Below are 19,011 nucleotides of genomic sequence, written 5' to 3'. Positions count from 1 at the left end.
GTCATGGTTCAAGATTAGGGCACGGCTCAGGATGCTGGGGGCGTCAGGATCCTAGCTTAGGAAAAGGGTCTGTACAACAGGGCCGTGGACCAGCGACCCCAGGGACGCCGCCGCTGGGTCCTGCCTGCAGGCAGCGCTGCAGCGCCCCGGCGGCCAGCAGAGGGGCACAGCCGGCTCCAGCCAGGCCCGCGCAGGGCGGTGGCGCAGGGCGTGGCGCAGGGCGCCCCAGTGCGCAGGCTCGCGGGCCCCGCCGGGATTGGATGGCACCGAGGCTGCAAGGCCCAGCGGGGTCCTGCGAGAACCCAACCGGCCCGGCCGGGGGCGGCCCGGGGGGCGGGGGGGGGGCGGCCCGGCCCGGGGGCGGTTGGGCCCGGCGGGGCGGGGCGGGGCAGGTGAGGAAAGGTGGCGGGGCCGCTGGGACCCGAGGAGGGTGGGGGAGGCCGTGGCGCAGCAGCGTGGGAGGGCGGACTTGGATCCCGGGGGCCCCGGAGGGAGACGCGCGGACGGCCAGGGCCCCAGGGGGCGGGCTGTGGCCCCAGGCCCCCGCGGCCTGCCCGCTGGCTTCCCGCCGGCCTTGGGCGGGGTGGGGCCCGCGTCCGCCGCTGCCTGGGGGCCCCTGCCCCGGGCTGTGTGATGCCCGGCTGTACCGGCTGTACCGTGGCATGAGTTGTGGTTCTTGTGTGTGACAGGTTTGGGGCAGGAAACACTGGCTCTGTGATAAAGAAAGGCCTTGGAATCTCTTTGAGGATAATGGAGCTGATATGGTTGGTGAGAAGCCATAAGCAGGTACTAGGACGTGGTCTTCGCTGGCCCGGGCTGGGGAGGCTTAGAGGCCAAGACCTCCATTCTCAGTCAAGCACCAGTGAGGGTTGAGGGCCCCAGCAAGAAACGGAGCATGAATTCAGCTAATTCAGCAGCTATTTCTCAACACCTCCTGTGTGTTCATGCACTGTTCTGGAAATTGAGAATATATCTGAACAAGATAGGCATATCTTAGCCCTGCTTAAGGGCTCATATCTGAGCCCTGCCTTGATGGAGTTATATTCCAGGTGGGAGATAGCCAGTCAAGCCTGAGTCCTGAGTCCTCGGTTTTTGCCTTGCCTGCAACACTTGCTGTTGAATGAGATGAGGAAAACTGTAGGTGGTGGTGGGGGTAGGTTTCATTTTGGAAGAATTAGCTTTTGAGTGTGTGTTAGGTTTGAGATGCCTACAAGGTTTTTCCCCAACGTGCAACATACAAACAACAAAGTTGGAAAGAATTTTCCAGTGAACTCTGTATATCCGTCACCTGGGTCCTACCATTAACATCTAGCCACCCTTGTTTTGTTTTTTGTTTTTGTTTTTTTCCTGTATATTGGTTTATCTCGCCATAAATCTACAAGGTAACACCTATTTTTTTTATTGTGGTAAAATACAAATAACATAAATCTAACAAGTTTTTAAGTTGAGGAGTCAGGTTGGCCATTGAAAATTTGAGTCTGAAGTTCTGGGTGATGTAAGGGCTTTGGAATCACTACCATAAAAGTGGTATTTAAACCGAAGGATTGGTTGAACACCTAGGTTGAGAGTGTACACAAAGAGGAGAAGGCAGGGAAGCCAAATAAAAGGAGGAGGTGGTGGTTAACAGTGGTGAACGCTAATGTGTAAGATGGATGTGGAATTAGGATTTTAATCATTTTAAAAAGAATGACTAGTGGAGTAGAGGGGCCTTAAGGTGAAGTGGACTTTTTTTTTTTTTTCCGAGATAGAAGAAACTATAATATATTTTTATGGCAGTGCGATCAAAGTCCTAGAAAGGAAGGAATGATGCAGATGAGAGAGGGGAACATTGTGGAGGGAAGTCCTTGGATATCTGAAAGGGGAGGAGACCCCAGAACACATGGGTAGTTGGCTTTGAATTGACAGGAACACATACTCCATTACAACTAGAGGGGAAGTGGAGACAACAGCTGCAGATACCAACAGGTGGTAGTGGCACTGTGTGTCTGTCATTGAAAGGGCATAGAGGAGAGGAGAAGAGGTGCTAGAACTCAGAGGAGGCACATGTGCCATCGTCCTCCTGGAGACTGGCAAAATAAACTAGAGATTCAACTGTCAGGCAATGTTAAATACCTGTTTGAGGTGTGTAGTCATGAATTTAAAGTGAAATCAACCAGTGAGTTTGTGTGGTTGTCTTTGGGAATGTTAGACCCTGAAAGTGTATTTTGAGGATTAAATGAGGTAATACACGGAAATCATTTAATGAGTGGTAAGCATATGATGAATGTTACCTATTTTTGTTTGCATTCTCATTTTGTTTGTCCCTTGTTTATGCAAATGTAACTCAGGGGGGCTGACCTTTACCACTTGACAGGGTCTTCTCCAATCAACCCTGAGTCCTCTGTGGCTCTTTAGAAGTGTGGTTCATGGTGTGGTTACATTTATGCAGCTTCATGTTTGGGGATGTTGGTGAAAAAGGCCCAACTGTAGCAAATGAGGCTCTCATTGCAGACTGATTCCCTCTTGGACCGGATAGGTTAGGGCTCTGTTACAGTGGCAGTTATAAAGTTCTTGTGAAAATCTATTTTGTGTTTCATATTGGATCTGGTATATTGGGAATTTATATATCACCAGAAGAGGTTTTTGGTTTAATAGGTTGTCATTTCTCCCTGACCACTTTGGCTGAAACTGACAGCTCTTTAAAATGCCCAGTACTGTCTTAAGTATATCACATGCATTGTTTTGTTTAATCCTCACCGCAACTCAGTGAGTCCGGGCTGTCATTATCTTTGTTTTTCAAATACAAAAATGTTGCAGAGGTTAAGTAACTTACCCACAGTACACACAGTCTGATCTCCAGTTTCTGCTGAAGACTAACTTAAAAAAATTTTTTTTTAAAGACTGCTTGGCCATCACTCATCTACACTGTAGTGGTTAAGGTAATGGACTGAAGCAAATTGCCCGGGTTTAAAAACTGCTGCTTACTAGCTCTGTGTCTTAGGGCAAATCATTTAACTTCTGTGTGCATTTGTTTTTGTTTGTTTGTTTTTTTAATCTATGAAATGCAAATAATAATGGTACTTGCTTGATAGGGTTATTGTGAGGATCACATGGGTTAATGTATTTAATAAGCTTAAAATAATGTCTGGTTGTTTAAATGCTGTTATCATCTCTGCCTGGTAGTGCAACCAGGGTGATATATTTGTACTGATTGAATGACTTCCCTAAAATCATTCTCTAAGGACCCTGCTATGCTACTGTGTTTAGTGGAGTATGAAAATTGCAGGGCACTCTCTTAATGCTCCTAATTCGGGAATCACCTTTCCTTAGATTTTGTTATCTCTCTGAGGGAAGCACATATAACAATTTGCCTCTAGGTGCAGACAACAATTTGGATTTCATTCAGACTCATCTGACCAATGAGGTTAATTTCATTAGTCCTGGTATTACATGCCACTTAAAGGGAAATAAGGCCTGGGTCTTCCATTTTGCCATTCTCAAATTGCCATTTAGTTAGAAAGGCCAGCAGACTGCATAGCTGGTACTGGGCACAGTGTATGGTAAATTATGTGGGTCAGTTGTCTGCACATTAAAATGTTCTGCAAAGATCTGTAAAATGTAGACTTACTGTGATGTGTTGCATCAGTTACTGATTAAAAGCAATGGGGCAGGCTTGGCATTGGAAAGCCAGTGAAGGTTCTAGATGATCTTTGTTGGTACACAAAGGGAGAGTAAATGTATGATACAAAGTAGTGGTTCCCTGTGGGCTTCTGTCAGAATCACCAGGGGAAGTCTTATGATGCTTTGCAAAATGACAGGCTCCGTGTCCACAGATTCTGAATCACAAAGTTTATGGCAGCATTCTGGAATCAATCTATTTTTTGAGAGCTCTGCGAATGACTCAGATGTGCAGTTAGTATGGGATGCCATTAGTACAAATCAGTGTTTTCCAGCCCTGACTGTGTTTTAGAATCACAGATCAGTTCACTCTTTAAAGAATACTGATGAAAAAAAAAAAAAAGAATACCGATGCTCTGGACCTACCCCAGGGATTCTGGTTTGGCTTGCGCAAAGTCTGGACATTTGCAAAGCTTAGGTTGATTCTAATCTGCATCCAGGTTTGAGAATCACTGGTATAATCAGCTGTATTTTTCTTCAAAGTTAAGTTACTCATAGATTTAAAATAGATATAGCTTCAGGCAACATTATATCATCAGGATGGTGAAAAAAGTTAGCATTTCTGAACTCTCCAATGCAAATGTTCAATTCAATAATCAGGTAACAGTGGAAGGTATGAATTGATGATTTAATTATCATCTATCATGCTAAACAATGAAGTTTGACCTGGAAAGGCAAATCAACATTTACTAAGAGCTTTGCATGTAATCTCAATCGTTGGGAGGTGTGTATTACTCCCATTTTGTAGATTAGATTTTTGGGACTGAGGGAGGTTAAGTAACTTACCCAAGATCTCTACCCAAGTGTATACAGCTCCACAGCCTAGGTTCCATTTCCTCAGTAGTTTTCAATCTTGACCACACACTGCACCTTGGAGAACTTTAATGATTAAAACTTGAATCCCATTCTTAGATTCTGATTTCATTGGTTTGGTATGGCCTAGAATCAATATTTTGCAGTGCTTTCCAGATAATTTGAATGTGCGCAACCCTGGTGGTCTAAATTTATTTCCTTTTACATCAGCAGGTTGCCCATCTGTGGACTGCTGAGAGTAGGTTCTTTGCCTTCTCAAATTTACTTACCTTTGTATCATTTCTTTCTGCTCCTTTTAATATGTATGTATTGAGTTCCCACTTTTTGCCATTGTCTTGGTGCTGAGGTGACACAGTGGTGACAAGACACCAAGTCATCATGGTACTTATATTGAGGGAGAGAGACATTACACATGTGAACAGATGCATAAGGGCTTACATAAGTAAGCTTTAGAGTAATGGAAAGTGCTTCTTTTTAAGATTTTTTATTTACTTATTCGAGAGAGAGAGAGAGACAGAGAGAGAGAGAGAGAGAGGCAGAGACACAGGCAGAGGGAGAAGCAGGCTCCATGCAGGGAGCCTGACGTGGGCAGCTGGGGTCTCCAGGATCACGCCCTGGGCTGAAGGTGGCGCTAAACCGCTGGGCCACCAGGGCTCACCAGAAAGTGCTTTTAAGAAAAGTAAAACAAGATAATGAGTAAAGTGATCCTGATATCCGTGCATGACAATTCTAGTTGCTCTGCATTTTTGCCAGAACCACTTTGTATTGTTTGTGTGCATGTGTGTTTCATTTTAGCCATTTTAATGAGTGTATAGTGGCATCTAATTATTGTTTTCTTTTGCATTTTTCTGTTGATGAATGGTGTTGAACATTTCTTCATATGTTTGTTTGCCATCCATAGTTTTTCTTTCTTTGTTCAGATATTTTGCTCATTTAAAGAAACTTGGGTAGGAGGCAGGGCAAGATGGTGGAAGAGTAGGGTCCACAAGTCACCTGTCCCCACCAGCTTACCTAGATAACTTTCAAATCATCCTGAAAACCTACAAATTCGGTCTGAGATTTAAAGAGAGAACGCTGGAATGCTACAGTGAGAAGAGTTTGCGTTTCTATCAAGTACAATTTGGTTTTGGCCACTCTGCACTGAGCAAAATGACTAGAAGGAAAACTCACCACAAAAGAAAGAATCAGAAATAGTACTCTCTTCCACAGAGTTACAAAATTTGGATTACAATTCAATGTCAGAAAGCCAATTCAGAAGCACAATTATAAAGCTACTGGTGGCTCTAGAAAAAAGCATAAAGGATTCAAGAGACTTCATGACTGAAGAAGTTAGATCTAATCAGGCAGAAATGAAAAATCAGTTAAATGAGATGCAGTTCAAACGGGAGGTCCTAACAATGAGGGTTAATGAGGTAGAAGAACGAGTGAGTGACATAGAAGACAAGTTGATGACAAGGAAAGAACCTGAGGAAAAAAGAGAAAAGCAATTAAAAGATCATGAGGATAGGTTAGGGGAAATGAATGACAGCCTCAGAAGGAAAAATCTACGTTTCATTGGGGTTCCAGAGGGCGCTGAAAGGGACAGCGGTCCAGAAAGTGTATTTGAATAAATAATAGCTGAGAACTTCCCAAAATTGGGAAGGGACACAGGCATTCAGATCCAGGAGATAGAGAAATCCCCCCCTAAAATCAATAAAAACTGCTCAACACCTCGACATTTAATAGTGAAACTTGCAAATTCCAAAGATAAAGAGAAGATCCTGAAAGCAGCAAGAGACAAGAAATCCCTAACCTTTATGGGGAGAAGTATTAGGATAAGAGCAGACCTCTCCACAGAGACCTGGCAGGCCAGAAAGGGCTGGCAAGATATATCCAGGGTCCTAAATGAGAAGAACATGCAACCAAGAATACTCTATCCAGCAAGGCTCACATTCAGAATAGAAGGAGAGATAAGAGCTACCAATATAGGCAGCAACTGAAAGAATATGTGACCACCAAACCAGCTCTGCAAGAAATATTAAGGGGGACTCTCTAAAAGAAAGAGGAAGTCCAAAGAAACAATCCACAAAAACAGGGACTGAGTAGGTATCATGATGACACTAAATTCATATCTTTCAATAGTATCTCTGAATGTGAATGGGCTTAATGACCCCATCAAAAGACACAGAGATTCAGACTGGATAAAAGAGCAAGACCCATCTATTTGCTGTTTACAAGAGACTCATTTTAGACCTAAGGACCTGAAAATAAAAGGTTGGAGAACCATTTACCATTCAAATGGTCCTCAAAAGAAAGCAGGGGTAGCCATCCTTATATCAGATAAATTAAAGTTTATCCCAAAGACTGTAGTAAGAGATGAAGAGGGACACTATATCATACTTAAAGGAACTATCCAACAAGAGGACCTAACAATCATGAATATTTATGCCCCTAATGTGGGAGCTGCCAAGTATATCAATCAACTGATAACCAAAGTTAAGATACTTAAGTAATAATACACTTATACTTGGTGACTTGAACACAGCGCTTTCTATAATCGACAGATCTTCTAAGCACAAAATCTCCAAAGAAACGAGAGCTTTAAATGATACACTGGACCAGATGGATTTCACAGATATCTACAGAACTTTACATCCAAATGCAACTGAATACACATTCTTGCACACGGAACTTTCTCCAGATTAGAGCACATACTGGGTCACAAATCAGGTCTTAACTGATACCAAAATATTGGGATCGTCCCCTGCATATTTTCAGACCATGATGCTTTGAAACTAGAACTAAATCACAAGAAGAAGTTTGGAAGGATTTCAAACACGTGGAGGTTAAAGACCATCCTGCTAAAAGATGAAAGGGTCAACCAGGAAATTAGAGAAGAATTAACAAGATTCATGGAAACTAATGAGAATGAAGATACAAATGTTCAAAATCTTTGGGAAACAACAAAAGCAGCCCTGAGAAGGAAATACATTGCCAATACAAGCATCCATCCAAAAACTGGAAAGAACTCAAATACAAAAGCTAATCTTTCACCTAAAGGAGCTGGAGAAAAAACAGCAAATAGATCCTACACCCAGCAGAAGAAGAGAATTAATAAAGATTCAAGCACAACTCGAGAAATAGAGACCAGGAGAACTATGGAACAGAGCAACAAAACCAGGAGTTAGTTCTTCGACAGAATTCATAAGATAGATAAACCATTAGCCAGCCTTATTAAAAACAAAGAGAAAAGACTCAATAAAATCACACATGAAAAAGGAGAGATCACCACCAATACCAAGGAAATACAAACGATTTTAAAAACTTATTATGAGCAGCTATATGAAAATAAATTAGGCAATCTAGAAGAAATGGACGCATTTCTGGAAAACCAGAAACTACCAAAACTGGAATAGGAAGAAAGAAAACCTGAACAGGCCGATAGCCAGGGAGGAAATTGAAGTAGTAATCACAAACCTCCCAAGACAAAAGTCCAGGGCCAGATGGCTTCCCAGGGGAATTCTATCAAATGTTTAAAGAAGAAACCGTACATCTTCTACTAAAGCTGAAAGATAGAAAGAGATGGAATACTTGCAAACTCATTCTATGAGGCCAGCATCACCTTAATTCCAAAACCAAAGACCTGACCAAAAAGAATTATAGACCAATATCCCTGATAAACACAGAAAAATTCTCAACAAGATACTAGCTAATAGGATCCAACAGTACATTAAGAAGAATATTCACCATGATCAAGTAGGATTTGTCCCTGGGATGCAAGGCTGGTTCAACACTCATAAAACAATCAATGTGATTCATCATACCAGCAAGACAAAAAACAAGAATCATATGATCCTCTCAATAGATGCAGAGAAAGCATTTGACAAAATGCTGCATCTATTCCGGATCAACACTTCAGAGTGTAGGGATAGAGGGAACATGCCATCATGATCATCTTCATCTTATAAGCCATCTACAAAAAGCCCATAGCAAATATCATTCTCAATGGGGAAACCCTGGGAGCCTTTCCCCTAAGATCAGGAACAAGACAGGGATGTCCACTCTCACCACTGCTATTCAACATAGTGCTGGAAGTCCTAGCCTCAGTAATTAGACAACAAAAAGACATTAAAGGCATTCAAATTGGCAAAGAAGAAGTCAAACTCTCCCTCTTCACCAATGACATGATACTGTACATATAAATCCCAAAAGCCTCCACCCCAAGATTGCTAGAACTCATACAGCAATTCGGTAGCGTGGCAGGATACAAAATCAATGCCCAGAAGTCAGTGGCATTTCTATACACTAACAATGAGACTGAAGAAAGAGAAATTAAGGAGTCAATCCCATTTACAATTGCACCCAAAAGCATAAGATACCTAGGAATAAACCTCACCAAAGAGGTAAAGGATCTATACCCTAAAAACTACAGAACACTTCTGAAAGAAATCGAGGAAGACACAAAGAGATGGAAAAATATTCCATGCTTATGGATTGGAAGAATTAATATTGTGAAAATGTCAATGTTACCCAGGGCAATTTACACTTTTAATGCAATCCCTATCAAAATACCATGGATTTCTTCAGAGTTGGAACAAATCATCTCAAGATTTGTGTGGATAGCCAGGGGAATGTTAAAAATAGCCAAATAGCCAGGGGAACGTTAAAAAATAAAACCATAGCTGGAGGCATCACAATGCCAGGTTTCAGGTTGTACTACAAAGCTGATCATCAATACAGTATGGTACTGGCACAAAAACAGACACATAGATCAATGGAGCAGAATAGAGAATCCAGAAGTGGACCCTCAACTTTATGATCAACTAATATTCGACAAAGGAGGAAAGACTATCCACTGGGAAAAAAGACAGTCTCTTCAATAAATGGTGCTGGGAAAACTGGACATCCACATGCAGAAGAATGAAACTAGACAACTCCCTTGCACCATACACAAAGATAAACTCAAAATGGATGAAGGATCTAAATGTGAGACAAGATTCCATCAAAATCCTAGAGGAGAACACAGGCAACACCCTTCTTGAACTCGGCCACAGTAACTTCTTGCAAGATACATCCACGAAGGCAAGAGAAACAAAAGCAAAAATGAACTATTGGGACTTCATCAAGATAAGAAGCTTTTGCACAGCAAAGGATATAGTCAAGAAAACTAAAAGACAACCTGCAGAATGGGAGAAGATATTTGCAAATGACATCAGATAAAGGGCTAGTTTCCAAGATCTATAAAGAACTTATTAAACTCAACAGCAAAGAAACAACCAATCCAATCATGAAATGGGCAAAAGACATGAACAGAAATCTCACAGAGGAAGACATAGACATGGCCAACAGGCACATGAGAAAATGCTCCGCATCACTTGCCATCAGGGAAATACAAATCAAAACCACAATGAGATACCACCTCACACCAGTGAGAATGGGGAACATTAACAAGGCAGGAAACCACAAATGTTGGAGAGGATGTGGAGAAAGGGAACCCTTTGACACTGTTGATGTTTCCTTTCTTTCATCAGTTTTGTAGAGTTCCTCATATATATCCAGTACTTATTTTATTAGATTTATACCTATGTATTTCATTTTAGGTGAAGCTATTGTAATGATTTATTTTTTTATTTCTGATTCCATTTCTTCATTGCTGATATATAGGAAAGGAATTGATATTTGTGTGTTAACTTTGTACCCTTCAGTCTTGCTGTAATTGCTTATTTGTTCCAGGAGTTCTTTTGTTGTTGATTCTTGGGGGTTTTCTTCATAGACTATCATGTGATCTGAGACGAAAGACAGTTTTATTTTTTTCCTTTCCAATCTGTATGTCTTTTATTTCCTTTTCTTGTCATATGCGTTAGGTAGGACTTGTATAATTTGGTCTTGAATAGGAGTGGTGGGAGAGGACAACCTTGCCTTGTTCCCCATCTTAGAAGAAAGCATCCAGTTTATCATCATTAAATTACCTGTAGAACTTTTTGTAGATGTTATTTATCAAGTTGAGGAAGTTCCCCTCCTCCAATCCTAGTTTTCTGAGAGTTTTTATTGTGAATGTATTTGGATTTTGTTAAATATTTTTTCTGTGTATATTGATATGTTAGTATAATTTTTCTTCTTTAGCTTGTTTTGTTGCATTACATCAATTGGTCTTCAAATGTTGAACCAGCCTTGCATACCTGGAATAATTTTTAATGGTCAGAGTGTCTAATTATATGTATATATTACTGGATTCAATTACTAATATTTTTGTTGAGGATTTTTGTATCTGTGTTCATGAGTGATTTTGGCTTATAGGGTTTTTTCTTTCTTTTCTTTTAGTGTTTTTACCTGGTTTTGATGTTAGGGCAATGTTAGCTTTTTAGAATGAGTTCTCTACTATTCTGTTTTGTGGAAGAGATTGGAGAGAATTGGTATGGTTTTTATTGATTTAATTAATTAATTTTTTAAATTTGCATTTATTCTATGCAGAATTTACTCCCGGGCTATAAGTTTTTGTTTCTTCAGTTTCTTCTGGGATATCTTTTTCTTCTGTGCAACTTCCTCTTCTGGTTTAGGAACAATCTTCTCTTTATCAGTAAGAATCATCTTGATGTGGCAGGGAGAGCTCATGTACGGGTTAATCCGGCCATGAGCCCTGTAGGTTCTGTGTCGCATCTCAGGGGCTTTGTTCACTTGGATGTGCTCAATGACCAGAGAATCTACATCTAAACCCTTAAGTTCAGGGGATCCCTGGGTGGCGCAGCGGTTTGGCGCCTGCCTTTGGCCCAGGGCGCGATCCTGGAGACCCGGGATCAAATCCCACGTCGGGCTCCCGGTGCATGGAGCCTGCTTCTCCCTCTGCCTATGTCTCTGCCTCTCTCTGCCTCTGTGTGTGTGTGTGTGTGTGACTGTCATAAATAAATAAAAAAAATTTAAACCCTTAAGTTCAGCATTACTCTCCGCATTTTTAAGCATGTGCAGTAAAAATTCAGCACTCTACTTGGGCCACCGACCCTGTGTCCAGCCCCACTGTTTGGCCAACTCCACCATTGTAGCAAGGGGATGGCACACACTGCTTCTGCAAAGTGACATCTTTCAGATACTTGGTGGATTTTCAGATATGGATACCCTTGATGGCCTGAGCAGTTTCATGTGTGTTCTTAAAGTGAACCAGAAGATTTGAACCTCTCGACTTGCATGATTTTGTAGGGTATTCTGGGTCCAGTGAGTAGCGAACCATCTCTGAAGGTCATCTCAGGCCGCTTGGGGGAAGAGCTATTTAATTTATTTTAATAGACATAGGCCAATTCAGATGATCCACTTTTTCTTTTGTGAACACTGATAGTTTATATTTTATAAAGAATTGATCTCTTTAAGTTATCAAATTTCCTCTATTATCCTTCTAATGTTCATAGAATCAGTAGTAATGACCCCTTTTTATTTCTGATATTAGTAATTGCTATCATCTCACTTATTTTGTTATCCTGGTTTATTGATTATATTAATCTTTGCAAAACAAGTTTTTTACTTAATTGATTTTCTCTATTGATTTTGTGGTATCAATTTCATCTATTTCTGCTCTGATTTTTATTGTCTTTTCTTGTGTATTTTGGGTTTACATTCCTCCCTTTTCTCTTATTTTCTGAGGTAGAAGCTTAGTGGTTGATTTTATCTTTCTAATATACGTATTTAGTCCTTTACATTTCTTTCTAAGCACTGCTTTTGCTGTGTCTCACAAATTTTGATAAGTTGTATTTCCATTTTTATTTAGTTCAAAATATTTTTAAATTTCTCTTGAGAATTCTTTTACTTCTGTGTTATCTAATCACATATTGTTTAATCCCCAGCTGTCCTTCTATTATTTATTTCTAGTTTAATTTCACAATGGGCTTAGAGCATATTTTGTACTCTTAAATTTTAGCATGTTTTATGGCTTGAGATATGACCTATCTTTGTGAATGTTCCATGTAAGCTTGAGAAGAGTTTTTATTCTGCTGTTGTGAAAGAAGTATGCAATAAATAAATGTCAATTAGATATAGTTGATTGCTGGTGTTTATTGGTTCAACTGTGTCCTTACTGATTTTCTGCTTACTTATCTTTCAACTACTGATAGAAGGGTGCTGAAGTCTATAACTAAAATAGTGGATTTGTTCATTTCTCTTTGTAGTTTTATTACTTTTTGCCTCACATATTTTGATACTTTTGTTAGGCCACATACAAGTTAAGGATTGTTATATCCTCTTGGAGAATGGATGATTTATCACTATGTAGTAACACTCCTTGTCCTTGATAATTTTCCTTGTTCTGGAGTCTTTGCATGAGATTGCTATAGATACTCTCTAGCTTTCTTTTGAGTAGTGTTAACATCCTACATCTATTTCTTTTCCTTTCTAAAAAATTTATCTTTGCCTTCATATTTAAAGTGGGGCTCTTTTTATTTTTTTGAGGGTGAAGGGGAGGGGCAGAAGGGGAGAGAGAGAGAGATAGAGAGATAGAGAGAGAGAGAATCTCCAGCAGGCTCTATACCCAGCACAACCTGATGCAGAGCTTGATCCCATGACCCCGAAATAATGACATGAGCCAAAATCAAGGGTCGGATGCCTAAGTGGCTGAGCCACCCGAGCACCCCTAAAGTGGGATTCTTCTAGACAACTTGTATTTGGGTCTTTTAAAAATCTACTCTGACATGTGAATGTATTTACTAGACTATTCACATATAAAGTGATAATAATGTAGTGGAGTTAATGTCTATCATATTTATAATTGTTTTCTATTTGTTATACTTGTTCTTGGTTTCTTTATCTTCTCCCACTTTTTTTTTGCCTTCTCTGATTTTAATTGATCATTTCATGGTCAGTAATTTATGGTAAATCATTTTTTCTTCTCTTAATTAAAAAAATAATTTTTTAGTTATTACCCTAGTGTTTGTAGTAAACGTTTATAATAAATATAAGTCCACATTCAAATAAGATTATGCTGTTTCATGGGCATTCCAATAATCTTATTACATACTAGCCTCAGTTTTTCCCTCTTATCCCTTATAATATTGTTGTCATTTCATTTATCCATATGCTATAATCACCCAGTACATTGCTGGGTTTATTACTTTGAAAGTTATTAGATCAATTAGGAATAAGAAAAAGAAACAATTCTATTTCACCTTCATTTATTCCTTCTGTGATGTCCTTTGTTACTGTGCCTCTTGGTTTTTGACCTTTCCTTTTCCTTTTCTTTTTCTTTGAAGAACTTTACAATTTCCTGCAAAGACGATCTGCTAGTGGCAAAGTCTCCCAGTTTTTGTTTGTTTGAGAAAGTCTGTTTCTCCTTCACATTGGAAGGATAATTTCACTGGATACAGAATTCTAAATTTGGATTTTTTCCTTTCAACATTTAAAGTACTTCACTCTATAGTCTTGATTGTGTGGTTTCTGATGAGAAATCTGATGTAATTCTTACTCTTGTTCCCCTATAGGTATTTTTACCCTCTTCTCACTTCTTTCAAGATTTTCCTCTTTGTCTTTGGTTTTCTGCAATTTGAATATTATATGCTTTGGGTATTTATCCTCCTTGGTGTTCTCTGAGCCTCTTGGGTCTTTGGTCTGATGTCTGTTACTAATTTTGGGGGAATTCTTGATTAATTTTGCTTCAAGTATTTCTGTGCCTTCCTTCTTCCCTCCCTCCCTTTCTCCCTCCTTTCCTGCTTTTTTCCTTCCTTTATTCTCCTTGTGGCATTCCCATCATACATACATTATACTTTTTGAATTGTCCAGTAGTTGTTATATATTTTGTTCTGTTCCTTACCCACCCTTTCTTTTTTCTTTCTTTTCAGTTTGGGAAGTTTATGTTGACATATCTTCAAGCTCACTTGGCTCATTTCACAGCCATGTCCAGTTTGTGCTGAGTTCATCAAAAGCATTCTTCATTTATGTTGTAATGATTTCAGCTTTGAGCATTTCCTTTTATTCTTTTTAGAATTTCCATCTCTTTGTATACATTACTCATCTGTTCTTGTACATTATTTACTTTTTTTTTTGGTCAGAGCTCTTGTTATATTAAATCCCTACCTGATAATTTCAATCAATATATGTGTCATGTATGAATGTAGTTCTGATATTTGCTTTGTCTCCTCAGATAGTGGGATTTTACTTTTGCTTGTTTAGAATGTTTTGTAAGTTTTGTTGAAAGCAAGACATAGTATTAGCATAGTAGGAACTGAGGTAGGTACTTAGAATGAGGTTTTTGTCATTCTGGCTAGGAGCTGGACTCTGTGTAATGTTTCCAAAGCTGTAAGTGCCAGGGATTGCAGTTTCTTCTAATATCTTTTTTTTTTAATCTTTCCCTACCTTTTTTTGACTTTAGGTCTTCCTAAGAATTCCTCCTTAAATAGAGTTTGTGACTTGCAACTTTTTCAGTTATAATCCCCTGCTAACATACTGAAGCCTAATTGAGATGGTAGGGTTTTGAGGAGGAAAAGCATTGTTTAATCTTATGATTAGATCTCATTTCTTTGTGGGTGTGAAGTCCTTGGGTTGCAACTTTCTGAAATGTTTTTAGTCTCTCTTTTTTTCCTTTTTACATAAGGCACGTGGCTAGAGGAGCCTAGAGTTGCCCATTGCTCTTCCTCGAGGTCAGATAAGGCTCTAGTCAAGTACTTTTCTTAGGACTGCAGGCCATTATCTTGGAGAGTTTAGGAACAATGCAAAATGGTTGCTCTGTTCTCCTCTCTCTCATCTAAAGCACAGGTTATATATATACTTAAAAATATTTTTCCTCATGAGAACCTGGTGGAGTTCCTGGAGCTAAAATCCATACAAGTATTGGGGCCCCTGTAAGTAGGGACCCTTAGTTATTGAGTTCTTTCCCCCACTCCTTTTTTATTTTGGAACTATATTTCATTCCATTATATGATTATACATTCATCCAATGAGGAGCATCTGGACTGTTTTAAGGTTGTAATTATTATGAAAAGCTCTGCTATGAACATTGATGAGGAAGTTTCTGTGGGTATCTAGGTTTTCCTTTCACTTAATAAATTTTCCTTTGTAAATATCTAAGAGTGAATGTGCTACTTCTGTGGTAAGTATATGCTTAATATAAAAAGAAACTGCCACACTTGATTTAAAAGCATTTGTATCATTTTACATTCTCCAACTATACATGAGAATACATAACTTTTCCAAATCATTGTCAACATTTCCAATTTGTAGCCTTTTTAGTTTTGGGCTTTCTTGTGTGGGAAGTAGTGGTATCTTATTGCAGTTTTATTTTGCATTTTCCTGTTACTTATTCATGTTGCAACTTTTCACATGTTTACTGGCAATTTCTTTACCTGTTTTGGGCGAATGTCTATATTTTGCCCATTTTTAAAGAATTTATATAATTGGCCTATAACATTATATTAATTTCAGATGAACAACATAATGATTCAATATTTGTATATGTTGAGAAATCACCACCATTTAGTAAGATTAAATGATATCCATCACCACACAGTTCTAATATTTTTTCTTGTGGTAAGAACTTTTCAGAACTACTCTCTGAGCAACTTTCAAATATGCAGTATAGAATTATTGACTCTGGTTACCTGCTGTACATTATATCTCCAGGGCTTATGTATTTTATAATTGCAAGTCAGTATCTTTTGACAACCTTCACCTCAGGGGTTTTTCACTTCCAAAGTAGTCTACACTCAGCCTCTAACACTTTGTAAAACTTACTGTTTAATTCTTCCTACCCCTTACTGGCTCTGGTACCTTCTGTTGTAAGTAAGCTGATCTCAGCTTTGCTTCCCTGTATTTGCCTCTCTCTCCAGATTTGGGGTGATAATTTGCTTTGCCACCTCAATTCTCTGGTGGATCTAAGAAAAATCATTGGTTTTTACATTCTTCAGCCTTTTTCTTCTGAGGATGGGAGTGATGATTTCCTAGCTATGATCTTTTAAAGACATACATTCTTTTTAATTTTTACCATTTCTAGTATTTTTCACATGTTTAATGTATATTTAGCTTCAAATTTACATGTGTGTCACACTCCTTCTTTTTTTAAAATATTTTATTTATTTATTATTTATCCTACTTGCAGGGAGCCCGATGTGGGACTCAATCCCAGGACCCCAGGATCATGCCCTGAGCCAAAGGCAGACACTCAACCCAGGCGTCCCTCACACCTTTTCTTCTTGAAGAGCTCCCTTTAACATTTCTTTTAGTGCTAAGATGATGACACAGAATTCTGTTTGTTTTTTCTTTTTGTATATTTATCTTTATATTTCTGTATTTTTTCTTTAATTTTCTGTACTTTCTTTCTTTTTTTTTTCTTTATTTTGACCTCAAAATTGAAAGATGCTTGTGGCAGAAATGAAATTCTGGGATGACAGTTATCCATCAGCATTTTAAAGAAGTCATTCTATTGTCTTCTGGCTTGAATCATTTTTGCTAAGAAGTATCTTGCAATTTTCCTTTTTATCTAGATACCTCTAAGATTTTTTTCTTAATATCTTTGTTTTTCAGCACTTGGACTGTGATATGTGTAGTCCATATCCCTTCCCGCTACTTGGGGTTCTGAGCATTTATTTGAATTGTGATTTTGTATCATATTAATTATGGAAATTTCTCAATTATTCTCTTTTGGTGGCTTCAATTATACAGAAATTAGGCCATTTGATAATGTTCTATGACTTTTGAATGATCTGATTTTCACTCATCTGCTTGTTTCATTTTGGATAATTTATATTTACCTATCTTGAAGCTTAGTTTTTTTCTTCAGCTGTGTTCAGTCTTCTGAATAGCTCAATTTAAGAAATCCTTTATCTCTGATACTGTTTTTATTTCTAGTATTTCCATTTGATTTTTTAAAGTAGATTCTGCCCCCCTCCTAAAATTTTCCACCTGCTCATGTATGTTATCTACCTACCTTTTCCCACTGATTCTTTAACATTGTGCAGTGACCTATTCCTCATTTCAATTAGTCTGAGACTTCATCAAAATCACCTTTACCATCCACATTTCTACCAAAATTCTATTCATGGAGACTTAGGTGTTCTCTAAGAAAGTGGAAGCTTTGTCTATAGTGCTCTCCTTATCTTCCTGAGCTCTTACCAGAATTGCCTTTAAGTATCCTTTCATGGCAGTCTAGACCTTTCCTGGTGTGTACCTCAGACTCTTTCAGCCTCCACGCATTACCAATGTAGCAGCACCCCTACTTCTCAGTACCAATTTTCCTCTTGGTGACTTGAGGCTGTTACAACAAAATACCAGAAACCGAGTAGCTTAAACAGCAAACATTTATTTCTCATAGTTTTGGGTGCTACAAATCCAAGATTAGGGTATCAGCACGGTCACGTTTTGGTGAGGACTCTTCCAGGTTGCAGACTGCCATCTTTTTGTTGTATCCTCACATGTTGGAAAGAGAGCTGTACTTGGCTCTCTGGTCTTCTTATAAGGGCAGCAATCTTGTTAACAAGAGTTCCACTCTCATGACCTAATTACTTCCTAAAGACCCCACTTCCAAATACCATCACATTGGAATTAAAGTTTAAATGTATAAATTTTGGAGGGACACAAAAATTCAGTCCTTTGTAGGTAGAAACCAGGTGCAACCTTTCCAGAGTCTTCTCTCAGTGAGGTCATACAGAATGTACTTAATTCCCCCAGCAACAAGTTGTCTTGTTTTCTACCAAGGAAGCTCACCTGAGGCTAGGAATTGAGGGTCTTTCATGGGAGTCAGTCATGGAAGCACACAGTATTTGTGTAACTGATGGTGGTCATTAAAATTCCACATACCCATAAAGAAATCAGGTGTTCAGCGTACACCACATCATTTGTTCTGTGTAGGCACAATGAGCCAACTCTTCTCAGGGAAAGTTTTCCCAAGCAATTTCCCAGATGACAGCCAAGGGCCACCCTTGTAAGTAGGTTTTTCTAAATGTAGCAGCCTCAGGCCTGCTACATCAACTCTTCTCTGTACACATATATAATGTGTGTATGTTCATGACTGCACCCTTTAAAGAAATAGTTTCTTGGGTTATATTGCTCAAGGTCTATTTTTTTATAAATTTATTTTTTATTGGTGTTCAATTTGTCAACATATAGAATAACACCCAGTGCTCATCTCGTCAAGTGCCCACCTCAGTGCCCATCACCCAGTCACCCCCACCCCCCGCCCACCTCCCCTTCCACCACCCCTAGTTCGTTTTCCAGAGTTAGGAGTCTTTCATGTTCTGTCTCCCTTTCTGATATTTCCCACTTATTTTTTCTCCTTTCCCCTTTATTCCCTTTCACTTTTATATTCCCCAAATGAATGAGACCATATAATGTTTGTTCTTCTCCGATTGACTTATTTCACTCAGCATAATACCCTCCAGTGCCAAGGTCTATTGATTAAAGGGTACAGGAACTATATATTTTGAAATAGGCACTCTTTTGTAATTACAGACATATTTCCTAAAAAGAGAGAGGAAGGTAAAAGGTAAGATAAAAAGCAAGAACAGCCAGATGAACAAGCAGATGGACCCGATATTGAGGAGGTTTGAAGTAATGTGCCAAAGCAATTTATGTCATGAATGAAACAAACAGAAGATTGTT

The 19,011-nt window shown here is 39.1% G+C and overlaps 1 protein-coding gene across 8 annotated transcripts in view; it reads left to right on the top strand.

Annotated features, from left to right (window-relative positions):
* Positions 1-330: 330 nt before the first annotated feature.
* Positions 331-19,011, top strand: part of PTPN20 (protein tyrosine phosphatase non-receptor type 20) — a 123,829-nt gene continuing 105,148 nt past the window's right edge. The window contains exons 1-2 of one of the 8 annotated variants that reach the window (XM_035707699.2): positions 736-786; positions 2,880-2,918. In XM_035707699.2, coding sequence (XP_035563592.2) covers positions 751-786; positions 2,880-2,918 — 75 coding nt within the window. In that variant the 5' untranslated portion in view covers positions 736-750. Of the gene's footprint in view, positions 393-640; positions 787-2,879; positions 2,919-19,011 lie in introns of those variants that run through there. The other 7 variants (XM_025466295.3, XM_049103131.1, XM_049103129.1 and 4 more) reach the window with 7 other exon arrangements.

The sequence above is a fragment of the Canis lupus genome, chromosome 28 (genome assembly GCF_003254725.2).
Source record: "Canis lupus dingo isolate Sandy chromosome 28, ASM325472v2, whole genome shotgun sequence".
NCBI classification, from domain to species: domain Eukaryota; kingdom Metazoa; phylum Chordata; class Mammalia; order Carnivora; family Canidae; genus Canis; species Canis lupus.
The sequence above is the reverse complement of the archived record's forward strand: the minus strand, read 5'-3'. Positions and strand labels throughout refer to the sequence as shown.